The 26,300-nt window shown below is 46.5% G+C and overlaps 1 protein-coding gene across 5 annotated transcripts in view; it reads left to right on the top strand.

The window, feature by feature from the left end:
* Positions 1 to 26,300, top strand: part of NCOA1 (nuclear receptor coactivator 1) — an 87,101-nt gene that overhangs the window by 34,900 nt on the left and 25,901 nt on the right. For 4 of the 5 annotated variants that reach the window (XM_086875412.1, XM_086875408.1, XM_086875410.1 and 1 more), the window contains exons 8-14: positions 2,866 to 2,961; positions 4,657 to 4,797; positions 9,103 to 9,250; positions 11,958 to 12,954; positions 16,783 to 16,909; positions 20,143 to 20,260; positions 24,034 to 24,193. In XM_086875412.1, coding sequence (XP_086731538.1) covers positions 2,866 to 2,961; positions 4,657 to 4,797; positions 9,103 to 9,250; positions 11,958 to 12,954; positions 16,783 to 16,909; positions 20,143 to 20,260; positions 24,034 to 24,193 — 1,787 coding nt within the window. Of the gene's footprint in view, positions 1 to 1,061; positions 1,163 to 2,865; positions 2,962 to 4,656; positions 4,798 to 9,102; positions 9,251 to 11,957; positions 12,955 to 16,782; positions 16,910 to 20,142; positions 20,261 to 24,033; positions 24,194 to 26,300 lie in introns of those variants that run through there. The other variant, XM_086875413.1, reaches the window with a different exon arrangement.

Genomic DNA, 26,300 nt, shown 5'->3' with positions numbered 1-26,300 from the left:
ACCAGGAATAAACCATGGGAATGTGGGAATAACCCATGGGAAAATCTGGGAATGGTCCTGGGAATAACCCACGGGAATTATGGGAATGTGGGAATAAACCACGGGAAAATCTGGGAATGGTACCAGGAATAAACCACGGGAATGTGGGAATAACCCATGGGAAAATCTGGGAATGATCCCGGGAATAACCTATGGGAATGTGGGAATAAACCATGGGAATTATCCTGGGAATTATCCTGGGAATGTGGGATGGGATGCGGTGCTTCACCGGCTGCCAGCCATGGAGGCTGCAGGAGGAGGGGGAAGGTGGGAATAAAGCACGGGAATGTGGGAATAACCCATGGGAAAATCTGGGGATAAACCACGGGAAAATCTGGGAATGATCATGGGAATAACCCTTGGGAATGTGGGAATAACCCATGGGAAAATCTGGGAATAAACCACGGGAAAATCTGGGAATGATGCAGGGAATAACCCACGGGAATTATCGTATGGGAATGTGGGAATAAACCATGGGAATGTGGGAATAAACCACGGGAAAATCTGGGAATGATCACGGGAATAACCCACGGGAATTATCGTATGGGAATGTGGGAATAAACCACGGGAATGTGGGAATAAACCACGGGAATGTGGGAATAAACCACGGGAAAATCTGGGAATGATCCTGGGAATAACCCACGGGAATTATGGGAATGTGGGAATAAACCACGGGAAAATCTGGGAATGGTACCAGGAATAAACCATGGGAATGTGGGAATAACCCATGGGAAAATCTGGGAATGATCCCGGGAATAGCCTATGGGAATGTGGGAATAACCCATGGGAAAATCTGGGAATAAACCACAGGAAAATCTGGGAATGATCACGGGAATAACCCACGGGAATTATCGTATGGGAAGGTGGGAATAAACCACGGGAATGTGGGAATAACACACAGGAAAATCTGGGAATGGTCCCAGGAATAACCCATGGGAATTATCCATGGGAATGTGGGAATAGACCACGGGGAAATCTGGGAATAACCCGCGGGAATGTGGGAATAAACCACGGGGAAATCTGGGAATTATCCTGGGAATTATCCATGGGAATGTGGGAATGTGGGATGGGATGTGGTGCTTCACCGGCTGCCAGCCATGGAGGCTGCAGGAGGAGGGGGAAGGTGGGAATGTGGGATTGGGATGGGATTGGGATGGGAATTTGGGATTGGAATGGGAATGGATGAGGTTGGGATTGGGATTGGGACTGGGATTGGAACTGGGATTGGGATTGGGATTGGGATTGGGACTGGGACTGGGATTGGGATTGGGATTGGGATTGGGACTGGGACTGGGATTGGGATTGGGATTGGGATTGGGATTGGGACTGGGACTGTGATTGGAACTGGGATGGATTGGGAATGGGATTGGAACTGGGATTGGGACTGGGATTGGAACTGGGATTGGGACTGGGATTGGAACTGGGATTGGGGTTGGGACTGGGATTGGAACTGGGATTGGGATTGGGACTGGGATTGGAACTGGGATTGGGACTGGGATTGGAACTGGGATTGGGGTTGGGACTGGGATTGGAACTGGGATTGGGATTGGGACTGGGATTGGAACTGGGATTGGAATTTGGGATTGGGAATGGGATTGAGGGTTGTAATTGGGATGGGAATTTGGGATGGGATGATTTGGATTGGATTTGGGAATTGGGATTGGATGGGAATTTGGGATTTGAATTTGGAGGATGGGATGGGAATGGATGAGGTTGGGATTGGGATTAGGATGAGGTTGAGGCTAAAACTGGGATTGGGATGACAGTGCAGGACTGGGACTGGGACTGGGATTGGGACTGGGATTGGGATTGGGACTGGGATTGGGATTGGGACTGGAACTGGGATTGGGATTGGGACTGGGATTGGGACTGGGATTGGGATTGGGATTGGGACTGGGATTGGGATTGGGACTGGAACTGGGATTGGGATTGGGACTGGAACTGGGATTGGGATTGGGATTGGGACTGGGATTGGGATTGGGATTGGGACTGGGATTGGGATTGGGACTGGAACTGGGATTGGGATTGGGACTGGAACTGGGATTGGGATTGGGATTGGGACTGGGATTGGGATTGGGATTGGGATTGGGACTGGGATTGGGATTGGGACTGGAACTGGGATTGGGATTGGGATTGGGACTGTGACTGGGATTGGGATTGGGACTGGGATTGGGATTGGGATTGGGATTGGGACTGGGATTGGGATTGGGACTGGAACTGGGATCGGGATTGGGATTGGGACTGGAACTGGGATCGGGATTGGGATTGGGACTGGAATTGGGATTGGGACTGGAACCGGGACTGGGATTGGGATTGGGACTGGAACCGGGACTGGGATTGGGATTGGGACTGGGATTGGGATTGGGACTGGAACTGGGATTGGGATTGGGATTGGGACTGGGATTGGGATTGGGACTGGAACTGGGATCGGGATTGGGATTAGGACTGGAACTGGGATCGGGATTGGGATTCAGGCGGGCCCGGATCCGTCATTGCTCTGAGCCCCTTTCCCTTCCCCATCCAGCTTTTCCCACCGCGTTCCCGGGATGAATCCCACAATTCCACAGGAGATCCTGCCCGGAAGGGACAAATCCCACCAATCCCGTTATCCCAAAATCCCAGAAATCCCCACAATCAACCCCCCCCAGCCTTTCCCAGGGAATTTTAGGGAATTAAATCCCATTCCCTCAGCAGGGAGAGAGGAAATTCCTCCAGGAAAACGCTCCCAGGGCAGGGAATCAAACCCAGGAGCGAGATTTGGATTCAAAGCCGGAATTCCCGGAAAGTTTCCAGCATTCCTGACGTTTTTCCCGCTGTTTTTCCCAGATTTCCAGTCGTGTCTGATCTGCATCGCCCGGAGGCTGCCGCGCCCGGCCCCCCAAGCCCCGGTTGAGTCCTTCGTCACCAAGCAGGACACCACGGGTAAATTCCCGGGAATTCCGCCCCAAATCCCGGGATTTTGGGGGGTCCGGAGGTTGGGGATTTGTGGGAAGGACGGGCGGGAATCGTGGAATTCCGGGATGGTTTGGGGTGGGATTCACGGAGCTGGAATCGCCGGGGGGATCCCGGCGTTCCTTGGGTGTTCCCAGGGATTCTTCGGGAATTCTTTCCCAAGATCCCGGCCCGAGCTCCCTTTTCCCATGGAATTCCCTCCATTCCCAGCCTGGGGTTGGATCCAGCCCCATCCCAAGGGAAGGAATTTTGGGAATTCCCTGGGAATTGGGGACTCCAGGAAGGGTCTCCCTATCCCAGAATTCCATAAAAATCCCTCGGGATGGATCCGGAGCCTCCTGGATCCCGGAATCGCAGAATTCCTTGGGATGGGATCCACGGATTTCGAATCCCATCCCATTCCCAACCCCATCCAGCTTTTCCTTGGACGCTCCCAGGGATTCTCTGGGAATTCCTCCCAAAATCCCAAATCCCTCCCCCTTTTTCCAGGGAATTCCCAGCCTGGGAATCCATCCCAATCCCAACTCTGGGCAGGAATTCCAGGAATTCCCTGGAAATTTGGAATTCCATGAAGAATCTCCATTTCCAGAATTCCATAAAAACCCCTCGGGATGGATCCTGAGCCTTCTGGATCCCAGAATCCCAGAATTCCTTGGGATGAGATCCATGGACTTGCAATCCCACCCCATAATCCCAGGCTGCTCCAGCTTTTCCTTGGACATTTCCAGGGATTCTCGGGGAATTCCAGCCCAGATGGGAATTCCTTCCCAAGATCCCGGCCCGAGCTCCCTTTTCCCATGGAATTCCCTCCATTCCCAGCCTGGGGTTGGATCCAGCCCCATCCCAAGGGAAGGAATTTTGGGAATTCCCTGGGAATTGGGGACTCCAGGAAGGGTCTCCCTATCCCAGAATTCCATAAAAATCCCTCGGGATGGATCCGGAGCCTCCTGGATCCCGGAATCCCGGAATTCCTTGGGATGGGATCCACGGATTTCGAATCCCATCCCATTCCCAACCCCATCCAGCTTTTCCTTGGACGCTCCCAGGGATTCTTGGGAATTCCTCCCCAAATCCCAAATCCCTCCCCCTTTTTCCAGGGAATTCCCAGCCTGGGAATCCATCCCAATCCCAACTCTGGGCAGGAATTTCAGGAATTCCCTGGAAATTTGGAATTCCATGAAGAATCTCCATTCCCAGAATTCCATAAAAACCCCTCGGGATGGATCCGGAGCCTCCTGGATCCCGGAATCCCGGAATTCCTTGGGATGAGATCCATGAATTTCCAATCCCATCCCATTCCCATCCCGATCCCGGGATTCTCCGGCTATTTCTTGGGACGCTCTCAGGGATTCTCTGGGAATTCCTCCCAAAATCCCAAATCCTTCCCCAATTCCCATGGAATTCCCTCCATTCCCAGCCTGGGGTTGGATCCAGCCCCATCCCAAGGGAAGGAATTTTGGGAATTCCATGGGAATTGAGAACTCCAGGAAGGATGTCCCCCCCCAGAATTCCATAAAAACCCCTCAGGATCGATCCTGACCATCCTCAATCCCCAAATCCTTCAGACCAACACTCTTTTCTCCCTTTCCCACCCACCATTCCCAACTTCCCGAATTTCCCAAATCCCTTTTTTTTGTTTTTTTTTCCCGGGGCTCGTTTTCCCAGGAAAAATCATCTCCATCGACACCAGCTCCCTGCGCGCCGCCGGCCGGACGGGCTGGGAGGATCTGGTCCGGAAATGCATCTACGCCTTCTTCCAGCCCCAGGGCCGCGAGCCCTCCTACGCCAAGCAGCTCTTCCAGGAAGGTAATCCGGGAACGGGAATTTTCCGGGAATTTTTCCAAGATTTTTTTTTTGGATTTTAAAGGGTTTTTTTTTAGAGCGGATTAGGCGCCGGAGCGACGGCGTGGTGATTTTAGCGGGTTTTTTTTTGGAGGTTTTCTGGAGGTTTTGCTGGGATTTTGTTGGGTTTTTCCAGGTTTTTCCAAGTTTTTCTTGGGAATTCTGTGATTTCTCCTCAGTGATGACCTTGGGCTTGGCTTTGAGCCCCTCCTCCCCTTCCCGCCCAGCGCTGGCTCCGTGCTGAGGACTTCTAGCATTTTCTTGGGATTTTCCCAGGATTTTTTCAGGATTTTCCCGGGTTTTCCCAGATTTTTCCCCGTTTTCCCTGGAATTCTGTCTGTTTTCCCCTCAGTGATGACTTTGGACTCAGTTTTGAGCCCCTCCTCCCCTTCCCGCCCAGCGCCGGCTCTGTGCTGAGGACTTCTAGCATTTTCTTGGGATTTTCCCAGGATTTTTTCAGGATTTTCCCAGGTTTTCCCAGGTTTTTCCTGGTTTTCCCTGGAATTCTGTGTGTTTTCCCCTCAGTGATGACCTTGGGCTTGGCTTTGAGCCCCTCGTCCCCTTCCTGCCCAGCGCTGGCTCCGTGCTGAGGATTTTTAGCATTTTCTGGGGATTTTCTTGGGATTTTTTCAGGATCTTCTTGAGATTTTCCCAGGTTTTCCCAGGTTTTCCCAGATTTTTCCCCGTTTTCCCTGGAATTCTGTGCGTTTCCCCTCAGTGATGACTTTGGACTCGGCTTTGAGCCCCTCGTCCCCTTCCCGCCCAGTGCCGGCTCCGTGCCGACTCCCCTTTGCCCCATTGTGATTTTTGGGATCAGATTTCCCTTGAAATGGGGATTTTGGGATTTTCTCGGGATTTTCTCAGGATTTTCCCAGGATTTTTCCATGTTTTTCCCAGAATTTTCCCAGGATTTAGGTGTTTTCCCCTCAGTGATGACCCGGGCACCACCTCAAGCCCCTCGTCCCCTTCCTGCCCAGCGCCGGCTCCGTGCTGAAGATTTTTAGCATTTCCTTGGGATTTTCCCAGGATTTTTTCAGGATTTTTTCAGGATTTTCCCAGGTTTTCCCAGGTTTTCCCAGATTTTTCCCCGTTTTCCCTGGAATTCTGTGTGTTTTCCCCTCAGTGATGACTTTGGACTCGGCTTTGAACCCCTCATCCCCTTCAGGCCCAGCGCCGGCTCCGTGCCGACTCCCCCTTTGAGCCATTGTGATTTTTGGGATCAGATTTCCCTTGAAATGGGGATTTTGGGGATTTTCTCAGGATTTTCCTGGGACTTTTCCATGTTTTTCCCAGAATTTTCCCAGGATTTAGGTGTTTTTCCCCTCAGTGATGACCTGGGCTTGGCTTTGAGCCCCTCGTCCCCTTCCCGCCCAGTGTCGGCTCCATGCTGAGGATTTTTAGCATTTTCTTGGGATTTTCCCAGGATTTTTCCGGATTTTTTCAGGATTTTCCCAGGTTTTCCCAGGTTTTCCCAGATTTTTCCCTGTTTTCCCTGGAATTCTGTGTGTTTTCCCCTCACTGATGACTTTGGGCTCGGCTTTGAGCCCCTCATCCCCTTCCCGCCCAGTGCCGGCTCCGTGCCGACTCCCCTTTGTCCCATTGTGATTTTTGGGATCAGATTTCCTTTGAAATGGGGATTTTGGGATTGGATTGGGATTTTCTCAGGATTTTCTCAGGATTTTTCCATGTTTTTCCCAGAATTTTCCCAGGATTTAGGTGTTTTCCCCTCAGTGATGACCCGGGCACCACCTCAAGCCCCTCGTCCCCTTCCTGCCCAGCGCCGGCTCCATGCTGAGGATTTTTAGCATTTTTTTGGGGATTTTCCTAGGATTTCCCAGGATTTTTTCAGGATTTTCCCAGGTTTTCCCAGATTTTTCCCCATTTTCCCTAGAATTCTGTGTGTTTTCCCCTCAGTGATGACCTTGGGCTCGGCTTTGAACCCCTCATCCCCTTCCCTCCCAGCGCCAGCTCCGTGCCAACTCCCCCTTTGTCCCATTGTGATTTTTGGGATCAGATTTCCCTTGAAATGGGGATTTTGGGATTTTCTCAGGATTTTCCTGGGATTTTTCCATGTTTTTCCCAGAATTTTCCCAGGATTTAGGTGTTTTCCCCTCAGAGATGACCTGGGCTCGGCTTTGAGCCCGTCATCCCCTTCCCGCCCAGCACTGGCTCCGTTCTGAGGATTTTTAGCATTTTCTTGGGATTTTCCCAAGATTTTTCCAGGATCTTCTTGAGATTTTCCCAGGTTTTCCCAGGTTTTCCCAGATTTTCCCCATTTTCCCTGGAAATCTGTGTGTTTTCCCCTCACTGATGACTTTGGGCTCGGCTTTGAATCCCTCATCCCCTTCCCTCCCAGCGCCGGATCCGTGCCGACTCCCCCTTTGAGCCATTGTAAATTTTGGGATCAGGTTTCCCTTGAAATGAGGATTTTGGGATTTTCTCAGGATTTTCCTGGGATTTTTCCATGTTTTTCCCAGAATTTTCCCAGGATTTAGGTGTTTTCCCCTCAGTGATGACTCAGGGCGCGGCCTTCAGGCCCTTGTCCCCCTTCCCACCCAGCGCCGGCTCCGTGCTGAGGACTTTTAGCATTTTTTTGGATTTTCTGGGGACTTTTTCAGGATTTTCTTGGGATTTTCTCAGGATATTCCCAGATTTTCCCCGTTTTCCCTGGAATTCTGTGTGTTTTCCCCTCAGTGATGACGCGGGGCGCGGCCTTCAGCCCCTCGTCCCCTTCCCGCCCAGCGCCGGCTCCGTGCCGACACCCCTTAGCCCCATTGTGATTTTTGGGATCAGATTTCCCTTGAAATGGGGATTTTGGGATTGGATTGGGATTTTCTCAGGATTTTCCCAGGATTTTTCCATGTTTTTCCCAGAATTTTCCCAGGATTTAGGTGTTTTCCCCTCAGTGATGACCCGGGCACCACCTCAAGCCCCTCGTCCCCTTCCTGCCCAGCGCCGGCTCCGTGCTGAAGATTTTTAGCATTTCTTGGGATTTTCCCAGGATTTTTTCACGATTTTTTCAGGATTTTCTCAGGTTTTCTCAGATTTTCCCAGATTTTCCCCGTTTTCCCTGGAATTCTGTGTGGTTTCCCCTCAGTGATGACTTTGGGCTCGGCTTTGAACCCCTCATCCCCTTCCCACCCAGCGCCGGCTCCGTGCCGACTCCCCTTTGCCCCATTGTGCTTTTTGGGATTAATTTCCCTTGAAATGGGGATTTTGGGATTTTCTCAGGATTTTCCCAGGATTTTTCCATGTTTTTCCCAGAATTTTCCCAGGATTTAGGTGTTTTTCCCTCAGTGATGACTCGGGGCGCGGCCTTCAGCCCCTCGTCGCTTTCCCGCCCAGCGCCGGCTCCGTGCTGAGGACTTTTAGCATTTTTTTTGATTTTCTGGGGACTTTTTCAGGATTTTCTTGGGATTTTCTCGGGATATTCCCAGATTTTTCCCCGTTTTCCCTGGAATTCTGTGTGTTTCCCCTCAGTGATGACGCGGGGCACGGCCTTCAGCCCCTCATCCCCTTCAGGCCCAGCGCCAGCTCCGTGCCAACTCCCCCTTTGTCCCATTGTGATTTTTGGGATCAGATTTCCCTTGAAATGGGGATTTTGGGATTGGATTGGGATTTTCTCAGGATTTTCCCAGGATTTTTCCATGTTTTTCCCAGAATTTTCCCAGGATTTAGGTGTTTTCCCCTCAGTGATGACCCGGGCACCACCTCAAGCCCCTCGTCCCCTTCCTGCCCAGCGCCGGCTCCGTGCTGAAGATTTTTAGCATTTCTTGGGATTTTCCCAGGATTTTTTCACGATTTTTTCAGGATTTTCCCAGGTTTTCCCAGATTTTCCCAGATTTTCCCCGTTTTCCCTGGAATTCTGTGTGGTTTCCCCTCAGTGATGACCTTGGGCTCGGCTTTGAACCCCTCATCCCCTTCCCGCCCAGCGCCAGCTCCGTGCCGACTCCCCCTTTGAGCCATTGTAAATTTTGGGATCAGGTTTCCCTTGAAATGGGGATTTTGGGATTTTCTCAGGATTTTCTCAGGATTTTTCCATGTTTTTCCCAGAATTTTCCCAGAATTTAGGTGTTTTCCCCTCAGTGATGACTCAGGGTGCGGCCTTCAGCCCCTTGTCGTTTTCCTGCCGAGTGTCGGCTCCGTGCTGAGGACTTTTAGCATTTTTTTTGATTTTCTGGGGACTTTTTCAGGATTTTCTTGGGATTTTCTCGGGATATTCCCAGATTTTTCCCCGTTTTCCCTGGAATTCTGTGTGTTTCCCCCCAGTGATGACGCGGGGCGCGGCCTTCAGCCCCTCGTACCGCTTCACGCTGAGCGACGGCTCGGTGCTGAGCGCCCACACCAAGTGCAAGCTCTGCTACCCCTCGAGCCCGGAGCTGCAGCCCTTCATCATGGGCATCCACGTCATCGACAGGTGCGCCATTCCCAAAAAATCCACGGAATTCCCGCCCGGAATTCCCGCCCCCGGGCAGCCGGGAGGGAGCGCGGAGCCCGGGGTTTGCGGTTTGTGGGGTTTCCTGGGGATTTGGTGCTGGATTGGGATTGGGATTGGGATTGGGATTGGGATGGGATTGGAATGGGATTGGGATGGGAATGGGATGGGAATGGGATGGGATTGGGGTTGGTTTGGGATTGGGATTGGGATTGGGATGGGATTGGGATGGGATTGGGATGGGATTGGGATGGGATTGGGATTGGGATTGGGATTGGGATTGGGATTGGGAATGGGAATGGGAATGAGATTGGTTTGGGATTGGGATGGGATTGGGGTTGGTTTGGGATTGGGGTTAGGATTGGGATGGGATTGGGATTGGGATTGGGATGGGATTGGGATTAGGATTGGGATTGGGATGGGATTGGGATGGGATTGGGATGGGATTGGGATTGGGATTGGGATTGGGATTGGGATGGGAATGGGATGGAATTGGGATTGGGATGGGATTGGGGTTGGTTTGGGATTGGGATTGGGATGGGATTGGGATGGGATTGGAATTGGGATTGGGAATGGGATGGGATTGGGATTGGGGTTAGGATTGGGATGGGATTGGGATTGGGATTGGGATGGGATTGGGATTAGGATTAGGATTGGATTGGGACGGGATTGGGATTAGGATTGGATTGGGATTGGGATGGGATTGGGATTGGATTGGGATGGAATTGGGATGCGATTGGGATTGGAATTGAGATCAGTATGGGAATGAGACTGGGATCAGGATTGGGATTGGATTGGGATTGGGATTGGATTGGGATTGGGATTGGATTGTGATTAGGATTGGGACTAGGATTGGGATTGGATTGAGATTGGGATCAGGATTGGGATTTGGGATCAGGATGCAAATCAGACTGGGATCAGGGTTGGGACTGGGATTGGGGTGGGATGGGATTGGGATTAGGATTGGGTTTTGGATTGGGATCAGGATTGGAGTTGGGATTTGGGCAGGGATCAGGATTAGGATTGGGATTGGGATGGGATTGGGAATAGGAACGGGATCAGGATGGGATCAGGATTGGGATTGGGATGGGATCAGGATTAGGATTGGGATTGGGATGGTATCGGGATTGGGATTAAGATGGGATTGGGATGGGATCGAGATCAGGATCAGAATGGGGGTTGGGATTGGGATTCAGATCAGGATCAGGATTAAGATTGGGAATGGGAATGGATTGGGATTTGGATTAGGATTGGGATGGGATTGAGATTAGGATTGGGATTGGGAATTGATTTAGGTTTGGATTGGGATTGGGATCAGGATTGGGATTGGGGATTGGGATTGGAACTGGGATTGGGATCAGGATTGGGGATTGGGATTTGGATTGGGATTGGAACTGGGATTGGGATTGGGGATTGGGATTGGGATTGGGAACGGGATTGGGATGGGGGTTGGGATCGGGATTAGGATTGGGATCAGGATTGGGATTGGGAATGGATTTGGATTTGGATTGGGATTGGAACTGGGATTGGGATGGGGGTTGGGATCGGGATTAGGATTGGGATCAGGATTGGGATTCCAGGCTCTCTGATCCCACTTTTTCCAGCCCTGTGCTTTTTTCCTGGATTTTTGCTCCCGAAATTCCAGCGGGTTGGGAGGAAGGCTTGGAGCAGCCGGAATTCCAAGCAGGGAATTTTCGGGATCCTCCCTGCTGCAATCAGAGCCAGATCTGGGAATTCCAGACCTGGGAAAAGCTTGGAGCAGCCGGAATTCCAAGCAGGGAATTTTTGGAATTCCCAAATTCCTGCTGCTGCCGGAGCCGGATCTGGGAATTCCAGACCTGGGAAAAGCTTGGAATAGCTGGAATTCCCAAGTAGGGAATTTTTGGGATTTTTCCCTGCTGCAATCAGAGTCAGATTTGGGAATTCCAGACTCCGGAAAAAGGCTGTGAGCAGTCGGAATTCTTGAGCATGGAATTTTTGGAATTCCCAAATTCCTGCTGCAATCAGAGCCGGATCTGGGAATTCCAGACCTGGGAAAAGCTTGGAGCAATTGGAATTCCAAGCAGGGAATTCTTGGAATTCTAGCTGCAATCAGAGCCGGATCTGGGAATTCCAGACCTGGGAAAAACTTGGAGCAGCCAGAACTCCAAGCAGGGAATTTTCGGGATCTTTCCTGCTGCAATCAGAGCCAGATTTGGGAATCCCAGACCTGGGAAAAGCTTGGAGCAATTGGAATTCCAAGCAGGGAATTTTTGGGATTCCAGCTGCAATCAGAGCCAGATTTGGGAATTCCTGACCCTGGGAAAAGCTTGGAGCAGCCGGAATTCCCAAGTAGGGAATTCTTGGGATTTTTCTCTGCTGCAATCAGAGCCAGATTTAGGAATTCCAGACCTGGGAAAAGCTTGGAATAGCCAGAATTCCCAAGTAGGGAATTTTTGGGATTTTTCCCTGCTGCAATCAGAGCCAGATTTAGGAATTTCAGACCTGGGAAAAGCTTGGAGCAATTGGAATTCCCAAGCAGGGAATTTTGGGATTCTCTTTGCTGCAATCAGAGCCAGATTTGGGAATTCCAGACCTGGGAAAAGCTTGGAATATGCAGAATTCCAAGCAGGGAATTTTCGGGATCCTCCCCGCCGCCGGGAACCTCCAAATCCCGGGCAAACGCCGCCTCTCCCCCGTTTTTCCGCAGGGATCACGGAATTCTGTCTCCGCCGGAGGCTCCCGGCCTGGCCCTGCCGCGCCTGAACCCCAACGTTCCTTCCCTCCCTCCATCCAACGGCTCCGCTCCTCATCCCGCCAATCCCGGCTCCGGGAATTTCGGGAACGCTCCGGGATCCGCCTTAAGCCAAAGCCCCGGGAATTCGCACCCTTTATCCCACGGCGGCTCCCCCATGAACAGCCCCGGAATTCCGGCGTCGCAATTCCTGTCCCCCCGGCACCGCGGCAGCCCCGGAGCCGCTCCCAGATCCCGCGGATCCGCCGGGAATCCCTTCCCGCCTCCTTCCTCATCCTCATCCTCCTCGTCCGGCGGGAATTCCCGGCCTTTTCCCAACTCCACGCTTCCCGATCCCTCGGCGTTCCCACGGCAGCCCAACTCCCAAAGCTCGCCGGGGCGTTTGGGCGGGAAAAGCGAACGCAAGGAGGGCGATGCCGAGAAAACGGGCGAGGCCGGAATTGCGGGAATCGCGGCGGGATCGGACGGGAACGACGCCAAGTGTCCTCCCCAAGCCACCAGCCAGCGGCTGGTGCAGCTCCTGGCCAGCACGGCCGAGCAGCAGCTGCGGCACCGCGGCGATCCCGAAATTCCCAAGGATTCTTCGGCAGCGGGGAATTGCGGCGGTTCTTCCTCGTCATCGTCGTCGTCGTCGTCGTCGTGTCCGTCGTCGCACAGCTCGCTGACGGAGCGCCACAAAATCCTGCACCGCCTGCTCCAGGAGGGGAATTGCACGGATTCCCCGGCGGGGAATAACGAGGAGAGGAAGGAGAATAACGGGAAGGCGGCGTCGGAAAAACGGGAATGCAGGGATCACCAGCTGCTGCGCTACCTGCTGGACAAGGACGAGAAGGAGGCGGGAGCCGGGACGGGGCTGGACGACGGCAAGGTCAAGGTGGAGAAAGGGGAAAATTGCGAGGCCGTGGCCAAAATTCCCGCGGGAGAAGAGGGGAAGGCGGAGCCGCAGGGACAGGTGGGGAATCCGGGGGGAATTCTGGGAATTCTGGGGATTTTATTTGGGAATTCTGGGAATTCTGGGGAATCCGGGGGGAATTCTGGGAATTGGGGGGATTTTATTTGTGAATTTTGGGAATTGTGGGGAATCCGGGGGAATCCGGGGGGGAATTTGGGAATTCTGGGGATTTTATTTGGGAATTCTGGGAATTCTGGGGATTTTATTTGGGAATTCTGGGAATTCTGGGGAATCCGGGGGGGAATTCTGGGAATTGGGGGGAATTGTGGGGATTTTATTGGGAATTGTGGAGAATCCATGGCGGATTTATTGGGAATTCTAGGGAAACCATGAGGGGATTTTATTTGGGAATTTTGGGAATTGTGGGGGGATTTATTTGGGAATTCTGGGGAATCCATGAGGGGATTTTATTTGGGAATTCTGGGAATTGTGGGGAATCCGGGGGGGAATTCTGGGAATTCTGGGGATTTTATTTGGGAATTCTGGGAATTCTGGGGAATCCGGGGGGGAATTCTGGGAATTCTGGGGATTTTATTTGGGAATTCTGGGAATTGTGGAGGAATTTTATTGGGAATTGTGGGGAATTCATTGGGGATTTTATTGGGAATTGTGGGGAATCCATGGGGGGATTTTATTCGGGAATTGTGGGAATGGAGGGGAATCCATGGGGATTTTATTGGGAATTGTGGGGAATCCGTGGGGGATTTTATTTGGGAATTGTGGGGATTGTGGGGAATTCATGGAGATTTTATTGGGAATTGTGGGAATTGTGGGGGGATTTTATTGGGAATTGTGGGGAATTTATGGGGATTTTATTTGGGAATTCTGGGAATGGAGGGGAATCCATGGGGAGGATTTTTGGGAATTGTGGGGAATCCGTGGGAGGATTTTATTGGGAATTGTGGGGGATCCATGGGAATTTTATTGGGAATTGTGGTGAATCCATGGGGATTTTATTTGGGAATTGTGGGGAATTCATGGGGGGATTTTATTTGGGAATTGTGGGAATGGAGGGGAATCCATGGGGATTTTATTGGGAATTGTGGAGAATCCATTGGGGATTTATTGGGAATTCTGGGAATTGTGGGGGATTCATGGAGATTTTATTGGGAATTGTGGGGAATCCGGGGGGGATTTGGGAATTGGGGGAATTTTGGAGATTTTATTGGGAATTCTGGGAATTGTGGGGGGATTTATTTGGGAATTGTGGGGAATCCATGGGAATTTTATTGGGAATTGTGGGGAATTCATTGGGGATTTTATTTGGGAATTCTGGGAATTGTGGGGGATTCATGGAGATTTTATTGGGAATTGTGGGGAATCCGGGGGGGAATTCTGGGAATTGTGGGGATTTTATTTGGGAATTCTGGGAATTGTGGGGGATTTGGGAATTGGGGGGATTTTATTTGGGAATTTTGGGAATTGTGGGGAATCCGGGGGGAATTCTGGGAATTCTGGGGATTTTATTTGGGAATTCTGGGAATTCTGGGGATTTTATTTGGGAATTCTGGGAATTGTGGGGGATTCATGGAGATTTTATTGGGAATTGTGGAGAATTCATTGGGGATTTTATTTGGGAATTCTGGGAATTGTGGGGAATCCATTGGGGTTTTTTTAATTTGGGAATTCTGGGAATTGTGGGAGGATTTATTTGGGAATTCTGGGGAATCCACAAGGGGATTTTTTTAGGAATTCTGGGAATTGTGGGGAATCTGTGGAGGGGATTTTATTGGGAATTCTGGGAATTTTGGGGCGATTTTTTTAGGAATTCTGGGAATTGTGGGAGGATTTATTTGGGAATTGTGGGGAATCCGTGGGGGGATTTATTTGGGAATTCTGGGAATTGTGGGGGATTTATTTTGGAATTCTGGGGAATCCTTGGGGAGGATTTTTGGGAATTCTGGGGAATCCATTGGGAATTTTTTTTTGGAATTCTGGGAATTGAGGGTGGGGGTTGGGGAGATCCCATGGAAATCTGGGGATTTATCCCATTTTTAATGGGATTTATTCCCAAAATCCCGGCCTGAGCTCGGTTTTCCTGGGAATTCTGGGAATTCTCTCCATTCCCAGCCTGGGGTTGGATCCAGCCCCATCCCAAGGGAAGGAATTTTGGGAATTCCCTGAATTTGAACTCAGGAATTTTGGGAATTCCCTAAATTTGAACTCAGGAATTTTGGGAATTCCGGGAATTCTGGGAATTCTGGAGCTCCTCTGGCAGCTCTGACCAAATCCCAGATTTTTCCTGGTTGATTCCAGGATTTTCCTTGGTCAAATCCAAGACTTTTCCTGCCTCATTCCCAGATTTTTTCTGGCCAAATCCCGGATTTTTCCTTTCTGAATCCAAGATTTTTCCTGGCGGAATCCTGGAATTTTTTAGGCTGAATCCCAGATTTTTCCTGGCTCATTCCAAGATTTTTCCTGGCCAATTCCAGGATTTTTCCTGGTTAATTCCCAGATTTTTTCTCAGTTAATTCCCAGATTTTTTCCTGGTTAATTGCTGGATTTTTCCCGGTTAATTCCAGGATTTTTCCCATTTGATTCCAAGATTTTTCCCATCTGATTCCAGAATTTTTCCCAGTTAATTCTGGGATTTTTCCTGGTTAATTCCAGGATTTTTTCCCAGATGAATCCTGGAATTTTTCAGGTTGATCCCAGAATATTTCCCGGTTAATTCCAGAATTTTTCCCATCTGATTCCAGGATTTTTCCTGGTTAATTCCCAGATTTTTTCCCAGTTAATTCCCGGATTTTTCCCATTTGATTCCAGGATTTTTCCCAGCTGATTCCAGGATTTTTCCTGGTTAATTCCCAGATTTTTTCTCAGTTAATTCCCAGATTTTTCCTGGTTAATTCCCAGATTTTTCCTGGCCAATTCCAGGATTTTTCCCAATTCCCAGATTTTTCCCAGCCAAATCCTGGAATTTTTCCCAGTTAATTCCCGGATTTTTCCCAGCTGATTCCCGAATTTTTCCCAGTTAATTCCCAGATTTTCCCTGGACAATTCCAGAATTTTTCCCGGTTAATTCCCAGATTTTTCCCATCTGATCCCAGGATTTTTCCTGAAAAATTCCAGGATTTTTCCTGATTAATTCCAGGATTTATGCTGGTTAATTCCAGAATTTTTCCTGGATAATTCCAGGATTTTTCCCATCTGATTCCAGGATTTTTCCTGGGTTTTTTTTTGGATGATTCCAAGATCTTTCCTGGTTGAATCCCAGATTTTTTGCTGGCCAATTCCAGGATTTTTCCTGGATAATTCCTGGGTTTTTTCCCAGTTAATTCCCAGAATTTTTTCTGGATGGATCCAGGATTTTTCCTGGATAATTCCTGGATTTTTTCCAATTAATTCGAGGATTTTTCCCATCTGATCCCAGGATTTTTCCTGAAAAATTCCAGGATTTTTCCCGATTAATTCCAGGATTTTTCCCAGTTAATTCCTGGATTTTTCCCAATTAATTCCAGGATTTTTCCCATTTGATTCCAGGATTTTTTCTCAGTTAATTCCCAGATTTTTCCTGGCCAATTCCAGGATTTTTCCTGATTAATTCCAGGATTTTTCATGGCCAATTCCAGGATTTTTCCCAGCTGAATCCTGGAATTTTTGCAATTAATTCCCGGATTTTTCCCAGCTGATTCCCGGATTTTTCCCAGTTAATTCCAGGATTTTTCCCGGTTAATTCCCAGATTTTTTCCCAGTTAATTCCAGGATTTTTCCCGATTAATTCCGGGATTTTTCCTGGTTAATTCCTGGATTTTTCCCAGTTAATTCCCAATTAATTCCCGTATTTTTTTCCCGTCTGATTCCCGAATTTCCCCTCCTTTCCCGCAGTTCTCGGCCGAGCTGGAGCAGCTGGATCAGCTCCTGCCTTCCTTGGAAAAATCGGCTCCGATTCCCGGGATTTGCGGCCCGGAAAGGAACGAATCCGGAAATTCCGGAGCTTCCAGAGCCCCCCCGGGTACGGAAACCCCCCTGGAATTCCGGGAATTCCGGGAATTCCGGGAATTCCGGGAATCCAATCCTCACCCCGAGGGGTTTTTTTTTGGGATGGGGGGGGTTGGGAATTCCGGGAAAAAAAAACGAGGTCGGATTTTCTTTGGGAATTTTTTTTTGGGAATTTTGGGATGGTTTTAGGTGGGAAGGGAACGACCTTGGGAATATTCCAGGATTTTCAGTTTTCCATGGAAAAATTCCAGGGATGGGGCGGTCACGGATTTTTTTTGGGAATTCTTTCCCGAAATCCCGAATTTTTCCCATGGAATTCTCGTCTGACTCCTCTCAGGGAAGGGATTTTGGGAATTCTTTGGGAATTGGGGACTCCAGGAAGGGTCTCCCTATCCCAGAATTCCATAAAAATCCCTCGGGATGGATCCTGAGTGCCCTGGATCCCGGAATCCCGGAATTCCTTGGGATGGGATCCACAAATTCCCAATCCCATCCCATTCCCATCCCAATCCGGCTTTTCCTTGGACAATCCCAGGGATTTTTTGGGAATTCCAGCCCAGATTCCCAATTTCCTGCTCCCTCTGGAATTCCAGGATTCCCTCCCGAATCCGAGGGATTATTGGGAATTTTTCTATCCCGGCGATTTCAGCTCCTCTTTTCCCACTCCTGGGAATTTTTCCCATTTTTTTCCCAATTTTTCCCATTTTTTCCCATTTTTTTTCCTCATTTTCCCCTATTTTTTCCCCATTTTTTCCCCATTTTTTCCCCATTTTTTCCCCATTTTCCCCCATTTTCTTTCCACATTTTTTCCCCATTTTTCACATTTTTCCCATTTTTTTCCGTTTTTCCTGTTTTTTCCCATTTTTCCCCATTTTTTTCCCCATTTTTTCCCTTTTTCCCCCCATTTTTTTTCCCATTTTTTCCCATTTTTTTCTCACTTTTTTCCCATTTTTTCCCCAATTTTTTACCATTTTTCCCATTTTTTTCCCCATTTTCCCCAGTTTTTCCCCATTTTTTTCCCATTTTTCCCATTTTTCCCATTTTTTTTCCATTTTCCCCATTTTTTCCTCTTTTTTCCCCATTTTTTTCCCCATTTTTTTCCATTTTTTCCCATTTTTCCCATTTTCCCCATTTTTTCCCCATTTTTCCTCATTTTTTCCCCATTTATTACATTTTTTTCCCATTTTTCCCCCATTTTTGCCCATTTTTCCAATTTTCCCCATTTTTCCCATTTTCCCATTTTTTTCCCCATTTTCCCCATTTTTTCCTATTTTTTCCTCATTTTTTTTCCATTTTCCCAATTTTTTCCCATTTTTTACCCATTTTTCCTAATTTTTTCTCATTTTTCCCATTTTTTCCCATTTTCCCATTTTTCCATTCTTTTTCCTTTTTTTCCCTTTTTTTCCACTTCATTATTTTTTACCAATTTTCCATTTTTTTCATTTTTTCCCCATTTTCCCCCATTTTTCCCCATTTTTCACATTTTTCCCTCCATTTTTTCCCATTTTTTCCCATTTTTTGTCATTTTTCCTATTTTTCCCCATTTTCCCCATTTTTTCCCATTTTTTTCACATTTTTCCCTTTTTTTCCCTTTTTTCCTGTTTTTTCCCATTTTTCCCATTTTCCCAATTTTTTCCCCATTTTTTTCCCATTTTTCCCATTTTTCCCAATTTTTTCCCATTTTTTCCCATTTTTTCCCATTTTTCCCATTTTTCCATTTTTCCATTTTTCCCATTCTTTTTCCTTTTTTCCCTTTTTTTCCACTTTTTTATTTTTTACCATTTTTCCATTTTTTAAATTTTTTCCCCATTTTCCCCCATTTTTCCCATTTTTTCCCCATTTTTTTCCCATTTTCCCAATTTCCCCCATTTTTTTTCCCATTTTTCCCATTTTTTCCCCATTTTTTCCCCCCATTTTTTTCCCTTTTTCCCATTTTTTTCTCCCATTTTTCCCATTTTTCCCCCATTTTTTTCCATTTTCCCAATTTTTTCCCATTTTTTTCCCCATTTTCCCCATTTTTTTTCACATTTTTTCCCCTTTTTTCCCCATTTTCTCCATTTTTTCCCCATTTTTTTCCCCTTTTTTCCCATTTTCCCCAATTTTTTCATTTTCCCATTCTTTTTCCTTTTTCCCTTTTTTTCCACTTTTTTATTTTTTACCATTTTTCCATTTTTTTCATTTTTTCCCCTTTTCCCCCATTTTTTCCCATTTATTTTTCTTTTTTCCCATTTTTTCCCATTTTTCCCACTTTGTTTTCCATTTTTTCTTTTTTTTTCCCCATTTTTCCTCCATTTTTCCCATTTTCCCCTTTTTTCCCATTTTTCCTGTTTTGTTCCATTTTTTCCCATTTTCTATTTTAAACCACCAAAATTTGGGGATTCTGACCCCAAAGCCCCCAAAATTCGGGAATTTCAACCTAAAAAACCCCCAAAATTTGGGAATTTTGGCCAAAAACCCTCAAATTTCAGGAATTTTGGCCAAAAAAAAGCCAAAATTCGGGAATTCTTCCCAAAACCACCCAAAATTCGGGAATTTCAACCTAAAAAACCCCCAAATTTGGGAATTTTGGCCAAACAACCTCAAAAATTTGGGAATTCTGACCCAAAACCCCCCCAAAATTCGGGAATTTTGCCAGAAAAACTCTAAAATTTGGGAATTTTGGCAAAAAACCCCAAATTTCAGGAATTTTGGCCAAAAAAAACCCCCCAAATTTGGGAATTCTGACCAAAAACCCCCAAAATTCGGGGATTTTGCTAAAAAAACCCAAAATTTGGGAATCCTGACCTAAAAAAACTTCAAAATTGGGGAATTCTGCCCAAAACCACCCAAAATTTGGGAATTTCAACCTAAAAAAAACCCAAAATTGGGGAATTTTGGCCAAAAAACCTCAAAAATTTGGGAATTCTGACCCAAAACCCCCCCAAAATTTGGGAATTCCGACCAAAATTCTCCCAGAAAACCCCAAATTCCCCAATTTTTTGAATCCCAAGAAATTCCCGATTTTCTGGGAATTCTGAGGATTTCTGGGAATTCCGAGGATTTCTGGGAATTCTGAGTTTTTTTGGGAATTCTGAGGATTTCTGGGAATCCCGAGGTTTTTTGGGAATCCCGAGGATTTCCGGGAATTCTGAGGATTTCCGGGAATCCCGAGTTTTTCTGGGAATCCCGAGGTTTTTTGGGAATCCCGAGGAATTCCGGGAATCCCGAGCTCTGACCTTTTCCCTTTCCCTTCGTTGTTTTTTCCAGGAATTCCGGAGCTGGAGCTGGGCGTGGCCGAGGCGGCTTTGGGAATTCCGGGAATTCCGGGAATTGCGGGAATTCCGGGGATGCCGGAGCCGGCGCCGTGGGCCCTTCCCAAGGACGAGTGAGTCATTCCCAAATTCCTCTTCCCGGGAAAAATCCCCCAAAAATTCCCACGTTTTTTCTTTTTCCCCTTGGAATTTTCCCCTTGGGATTTTTTTATTGGAATTTTGGGAATTATTTTCCATTGGAATTTTCCCCTTGGAATTTTCCCCCCTTTGGAATTTTCCCCTTTGGAATTTTTTCCATTGGAATTTTCCCCTTTGGAATTTTTTCCCTCTGGAATTTTTTCATTGGAATTTTGGGAATTTTTTCCCATTGGAAATTTTTTCCATTGGGATTTTGGGAATTTTTCCCCTTTGGAATTTTTTCCCTCTGGAATTTTTCCCACTGGAATTTTTTAATTGGAATTTTGGGAATTTTTTCCCATTGGAATTTTCCTTTGGGAATTTCTTCCATTGGAATTTTTTCATTGGAATTTTGGGAATTTTTTTTATTGGAATTTTGGGAATTTTTTCCATTGGAAATTTTCCCTTTGGAATTTTCCTTCGGGAATTTTTTCCATTGGAATTTTCCCCTTCGGAATTTTTTCCCACTGGAATTTTTTAATTGGAATTTTAGGAATTTTTTCCATTGGAAATTTTTCATTGGAATTTTGGGGTTTTTTTGCCATTGGAATTTTCCCCCTTTAGGAATTTTCCCCTTTGGAATTTTTTCCATTGGGAATTTCCCTTTGGGAATTTTTTCCCACTGGAGTTTTTTTATTGGAATTTTGGGAATTTTTTCCATTGCAATTTTTTCCCTTGGGAATTTTGCCCTTTGGAATTTTTGCCATTGGAATTTTTTAATTGGAATTTTAGGAATTTTTTTCCATTGGAATTTTCCCCTTTGGAATTTTCTCCATTGGAATTTTGGGAATTTTCCTCTTTGGAATTTTCCCCTTGGAATTTTTTCATTGGAATTTTGGGAATTTTTTTATTGGAATTTTGGGATTTTTTTCCTTTGGAATTTTCCCCTTTGGAATTTTCCCCTTGGGATTTTTTCATTGGAATTTTGGGAATTTTTTCCCATTGGAAATTTTCCCCTTTGGAATTTTTCCATTGAAATTTTTTTATTGGAATTTTGGGGTTTTTTTTTTCATTGGAATTTTCACCCCTCTGGAATTCTCCCCTTGGAATTTTCCCTCTGGAATTTTTCCCAGTGAAATTTTTTTATTGGAATTTTGGGAATTTTTTCCATTGGAAATTTTCCCTTTGGAATTTTTCCCATTGGAATTTTCCCCCCCTTGGAATTTTTCCCTTGGAATTTTTTCCGTCAGAATTCTGTGGATTTTTTCCATTGGAATTTTTTAATTGGAACTTTGGGGGTTTTTTTCCATTGGAAATTTTCCCTTTGGAATTTTCCCCTTGGGAATTTTTCCTCTTGGAATTTTTTCTATTGGAATTTTCCACTTTGGAATTTTTCCACTGGAATTTTCTCTTTGAAAATTTTCCCTTTGGAATTTTCCTCTTCAAATTTTTCCCATTGGAATTTTTCCCCTTTGGAATTCTTCCAGTGGAATTTTCCCCTTCGGAATTTTTCATTGGAATTTTTCATTGGAATTTTTCCCATTGGAATTTTTTCCCTTTTTTTTTGCAATTTCCCACTTTGGAATTTTTTTTTATTGGAAAAAACCGGGAATTCCAGGCAGAAATTCCCATTTTTCCCCTCTTCCCGAGCCACTCCCGAGTTCCCTCTGCAGATTCCGACTGGGATTTCCCATGGGATTTTTTCCCAGATTCCCAAACTCCTGGGTGTAAATCCCTGCATTTCCAGCTGGGAATTCCCAGTTTTTCCAGATCAGAATTCCCAGATTCCCATTTCTCCTGGATTCCCGCATTTTCAGCTGCAAATTCCCGGGTTTCCAGGCAAAAATTCCCATTTTTTTCCTCTTCCTGAGCGACTTTCGGCGATTTCAGCTCGGATTTCCCACAGGATTTTTTCCCAGGATTTCTGGCAGGGAATTCCCATTTTTTCCTGGCAATAATTCCCATTTTTCCATGGGGAAATTCCCGTTTTTCCCAGGCAAAAATTCCCATTTTTTTTCCTCTTCCCGAGCCATTTCCCACTTCCCTTTGTGGATTCCAGCTCGGATTTCCCGCGGGATTTTTTCCCAGGATTCCTGGTTGGGAATTCCCATTTTTTCCTTGCAAGAATTCCCATTTTTCCAGTGCTGGAATTCCAGTTTTTCCCAGGCAGAAATTCCCACTTTTCCCAGGCAAAAATTCCCATTTTTTCCCTCTTCCCGAGCCATTTCCGAGCTCCATGTCCTGATTTTGGCTCAGATTTCCCATGGGATTTTTTCCCAGGATTCCCGGGTGGGAATTCCCGGATTTTCCCACCAAGAATTCCCATTTTTCCAGTGTTGAAATTCCCATTTTTCCCAGGTGGAAATTCCCATTTTTCCCTGGCAGAAATTCCCATTTTTCCCCTCTTCCCGAGCCATTTCCCAGTTCCCTTTGCAGATTCCAGCTCAGATTTCCCGCGGGATTTTTTCCCAGGATTCCCGGGTGGGAATTCCCATTTTCCCGCTGAGAATTCCCATTTTTCCATGGGGAAATTCCCATTTTACCCAGGCAAAAATTCCCATTTTTTTTCCCCTCTTCCCGAGCCACTCCCGAGCTCCCTGTCCTGATTTCGGCTCGGATTTCCCGTGGGATTTTTTCCCAGGATTCCCGGGTGGGAATTCCCGGGTTTTCCCGCCAAGAATTCCCATTTTTCCGTGCCAGAATTCCCATTTTTCCCAGGCAAAAATTCCCATTTTTTTTCCTCTTCCTGAGCGACTTTTGGAGATTTCAGCTCGGATTTCCCGCGGGATTTTTTCCCAGGATTCCCAGGTGGGAATTCCCAGATTTTCCCACCAAGAATTCTCATTTTTCCAGTGTTGAAATTCCCATTTTTCCCAGGTGGAAATTCCCATTTTTCCCAGGCAAAAATTCCCATTTTCTCCCCTCTTCCCGAGCCATTTCCCAGTTCCCTCTGCGGATTCCAGCTCGGATTTCCCGCGGGATTTTTTCCCAGGATTTCTGGCAGGGAATTCCCATTTTTTCCTGGCAAGAATTCCCATTTTTCCATGGGGAAATTCCCGTTTTTCCCAGGCAAAAATTCCCATTATTTTTCCTCTTCCCAAGCCATTTCCGAGCTCCCTGTCCTGATTTCAGCTCGGATTTCCCGCGGGATTTTTTCCCAGGATTCCCAGGTGGAAATTCCCGGATTTTCCCGCTGAGAATTCCCATTTTTCCATGGGGAAATTCCCATTTTTCCCAGGCAAAAATTCCCATTTTTTTTCCTCTTCCTGAGCGACTTTTGCCGATTTCAGCTCGGATTTCCCGTGGGATTTTTTCCCAGGATTCCCGGGTGGGAATTCCCATTTTTTCCTGGCAAGAATTCCCATTTTTCCATGGGGAAATTCCCATTTTTCCCAGGCAAAAATTCCCATTTTTTTTCCTCTTCCTGAGCGACTTTTGCCGATTTCAGCTCGGATTTCCCGTGGGATTTTTTCCCAGGATTCCCAGGTGGGAATTCCCAGATTTTCCCGCCGAGAATTCCCATTTTTCCAGTGTTGAAATGCCCATTTTTCCCAGGTGGAAATTCCCATTTTTCCCTGGCAGAAATTCCCATTTTTCCCCTCTTCCCGAGCCATTTCCCAGTTCTCTCTGCGGATTTCAGCTCGGATTTCCCGCGGGATTTTTTCCCCACGTTTCGGGTTGGGAATTCCGGATTCCCGGGTGGGAATTCCCGGGTTTTCCCGCCGAGAATTCCCATTTTTCCGTGCCGGAATTCCCGTTTTTCCCGCAGGCCGTGCCCCCTGGACGAGCTGCTGTGCCCGCCCACCACGGCCGAGGGCCGCAGCGACGAGAAGGCGCTGCTGGAGCAGTTGGTCAATTTCCTCAGCGGGAAGGACGAGACGGAGCTGGCGGAGCTCGACCGCGCCCTCGGCATCGACAAACTCGTCCAGGTGGGGAGGGGAAAATGGGAATAAAACCATGGGAAAAGTGGGAAAAATTGGGGGAAATGGAGGAAAAAAATGGGAAAAATTTGAGGAAGAAATGGAGAAAAAATGGGAAAAATGGGGGAAAAAATGGGGGAAAAATGGGGAAAAAACGGGAGAAATTGGGGAAAAAATGGTGGGAAGAAATGGGAAAAATCAGGGAAAAAAATGAAAAAAAAATGAGATAAATTAGGGGAGAAAATTGGGAAAAATCGGGGAAAAAATGGGGAGAAAAAAGAGGAAAAAACCAGGGAAATAAGAGGAGAAAATATGGGAAATAAATGGGAAATAAATGGGGAAAAAATGGTGGGAAGAAATGGGGGGAAATGGAGGAAAAAAATGGGAAAAATCAGGGAAAAAAATGGTGGGAAGAAATGGGAAAAATCAGGGAAAAAAAGTGAAAAAAAATGGGAAAAATTGGGGAAAAAATGGGGAAAATCCTGGAAAAAATGGGGAGGAAAAAGAGGAAAAAACCAGGGAAATAAGAGGGGAAAATGGGAAATAAATGGGAAATAAATGGGAAATAAATGGGAAAAAATGGTGGGAAGAAATGGGGGAAATGGAGGAAAAAAATGGGAAAAATGGGGGAATAAATGGGGAAAAAATGGGGAAAAAAATGGGAAATAAATGGGAAATAAATGGGAAATAAATGGGAAAAAGGGAGGAAAAGGAATTTCCTGAGCGGGAAGGACGAGACGGAGCCGGGGGAGCTCGACCGAGCCCTCGGCATCGACAAACTCGGCCAGGTGGGGAGGGGAAAAATGGGGAAAAATGGGGAAAAAATGGGAAAAAATGGTGGGAAGAAATGGGGGAAAAATGGGAAAAATTGGGGAAAAAATGGGGGAAAAATGGTGGGAAGAAATGGGAAAAAACACGGGAAAAAAAGGTGAAAAAAAACGGGGAAAAATGGGAAAAATCCTGGGAAAAATGAAGAGAAAAAAGAGGAAAAACCCAGGGAAATAAGAGGGGGAAAAATGGGAAATAAATGGGAAATAAATGGTGGGAAGAAATGGGAAAAATCAGGGGAAAAAAATGAAAAAAAAATAGGAAAAATCCTGGAAAAAAAGGGAAAAAAATGGGAAAACTGCTGGAAAAAATGGGGAGAAAAAAGAGTAAAAAACGCAGGGAAATAAATGGGAAATAAAAGGGAAATAAAAGGGAAATAAAAGGGAAATAAATGGGAAATAAATGGGAAAAAGGGAGGAAAAGGAATTTCCTGAGCGGGAAGGACAAGACGGAGCTGGGGGAGCTCGACCGCGCCCTCGGCATCGACAAACTCGGCCAGGTGGGGAGGGGAAATCCAGGGGGAAAAATGGGGAAAAATGGGAAAAAATGGTGGGAAGAAATGGGAAAAATCAGGGAAAAAAAGTGAAAAAAAAATGGGAAAAATCGGGGAAAAAATGGGAAAAATGGGGAAAATGCTGGGAAAAATGGGGAGGAAAAAAGGAAAAAAACAGGGAAATAAGAGGGGAAAAATGGGAAAAAAATGGGAAAAAATGGGGAAAAAATGGTGGGAAGAAATGGGGGGAAATGGAGGAAAAAAATGGGAAAAATCAGGGAAAAAATGGGGGGAAAAATGGGGAAAATGGGGGAAAAAATGGGGGAAAAATGGGGAAAAAAAAAGGGAGAAATTGGGAAAAAAATGGTGGGAAGAAATGGGAAAAATCAGGAAAAAATGGGGAAAAATGGGGAAAAACCTGGGAGAAATTGGGAAGAAAATGGTGGGAAGAAATGGGAAAAATCAGGGAAAAAAAGGTAAAAAAAAAATGGAAAAAATCGGGGAAAAAATGGGGAGAAAAAAGAGGAAAAAACCAGGGAAATAAGAGGGGAAAATGGGAAATAAATGGGAAATAAATGGGAAATAAATGGGAAATAAATGGGTAAAAAATGATGGGAAGAAATGGGAAAAATCAGGGAAAAAAAGTGAAAAAAAAATAGGAAAAATTATGAAAAAAAATGGGAAAAATCCTGGAAAAAATGGGAAAAAAATGGGAAAAGTGCTGGAAAAAATGGGGAGAAAAAAGAGGAAAAAACGCAGGGAAATAAATGGGAAATAAATGGGAAATAAATGGGA

This window comes from Cyanistes caeruleus, chromosome 2 (assembly GCF_971803275.1).
Source record: "Cyanistes caeruleus chromosome 2, bCyaCae1.hap1.1, whole genome shotgun sequence".
Lineage (NCBI taxonomy): Eukaryota > Metazoa > Chordata > Aves > Passeriformes > Paridae > Cyanistes > Cyanistes caeruleus.
The sequence above is the reverse complement of the archived record's forward strand: the minus strand, read 5'-3'. Positions and strand labels throughout refer to the sequence as shown.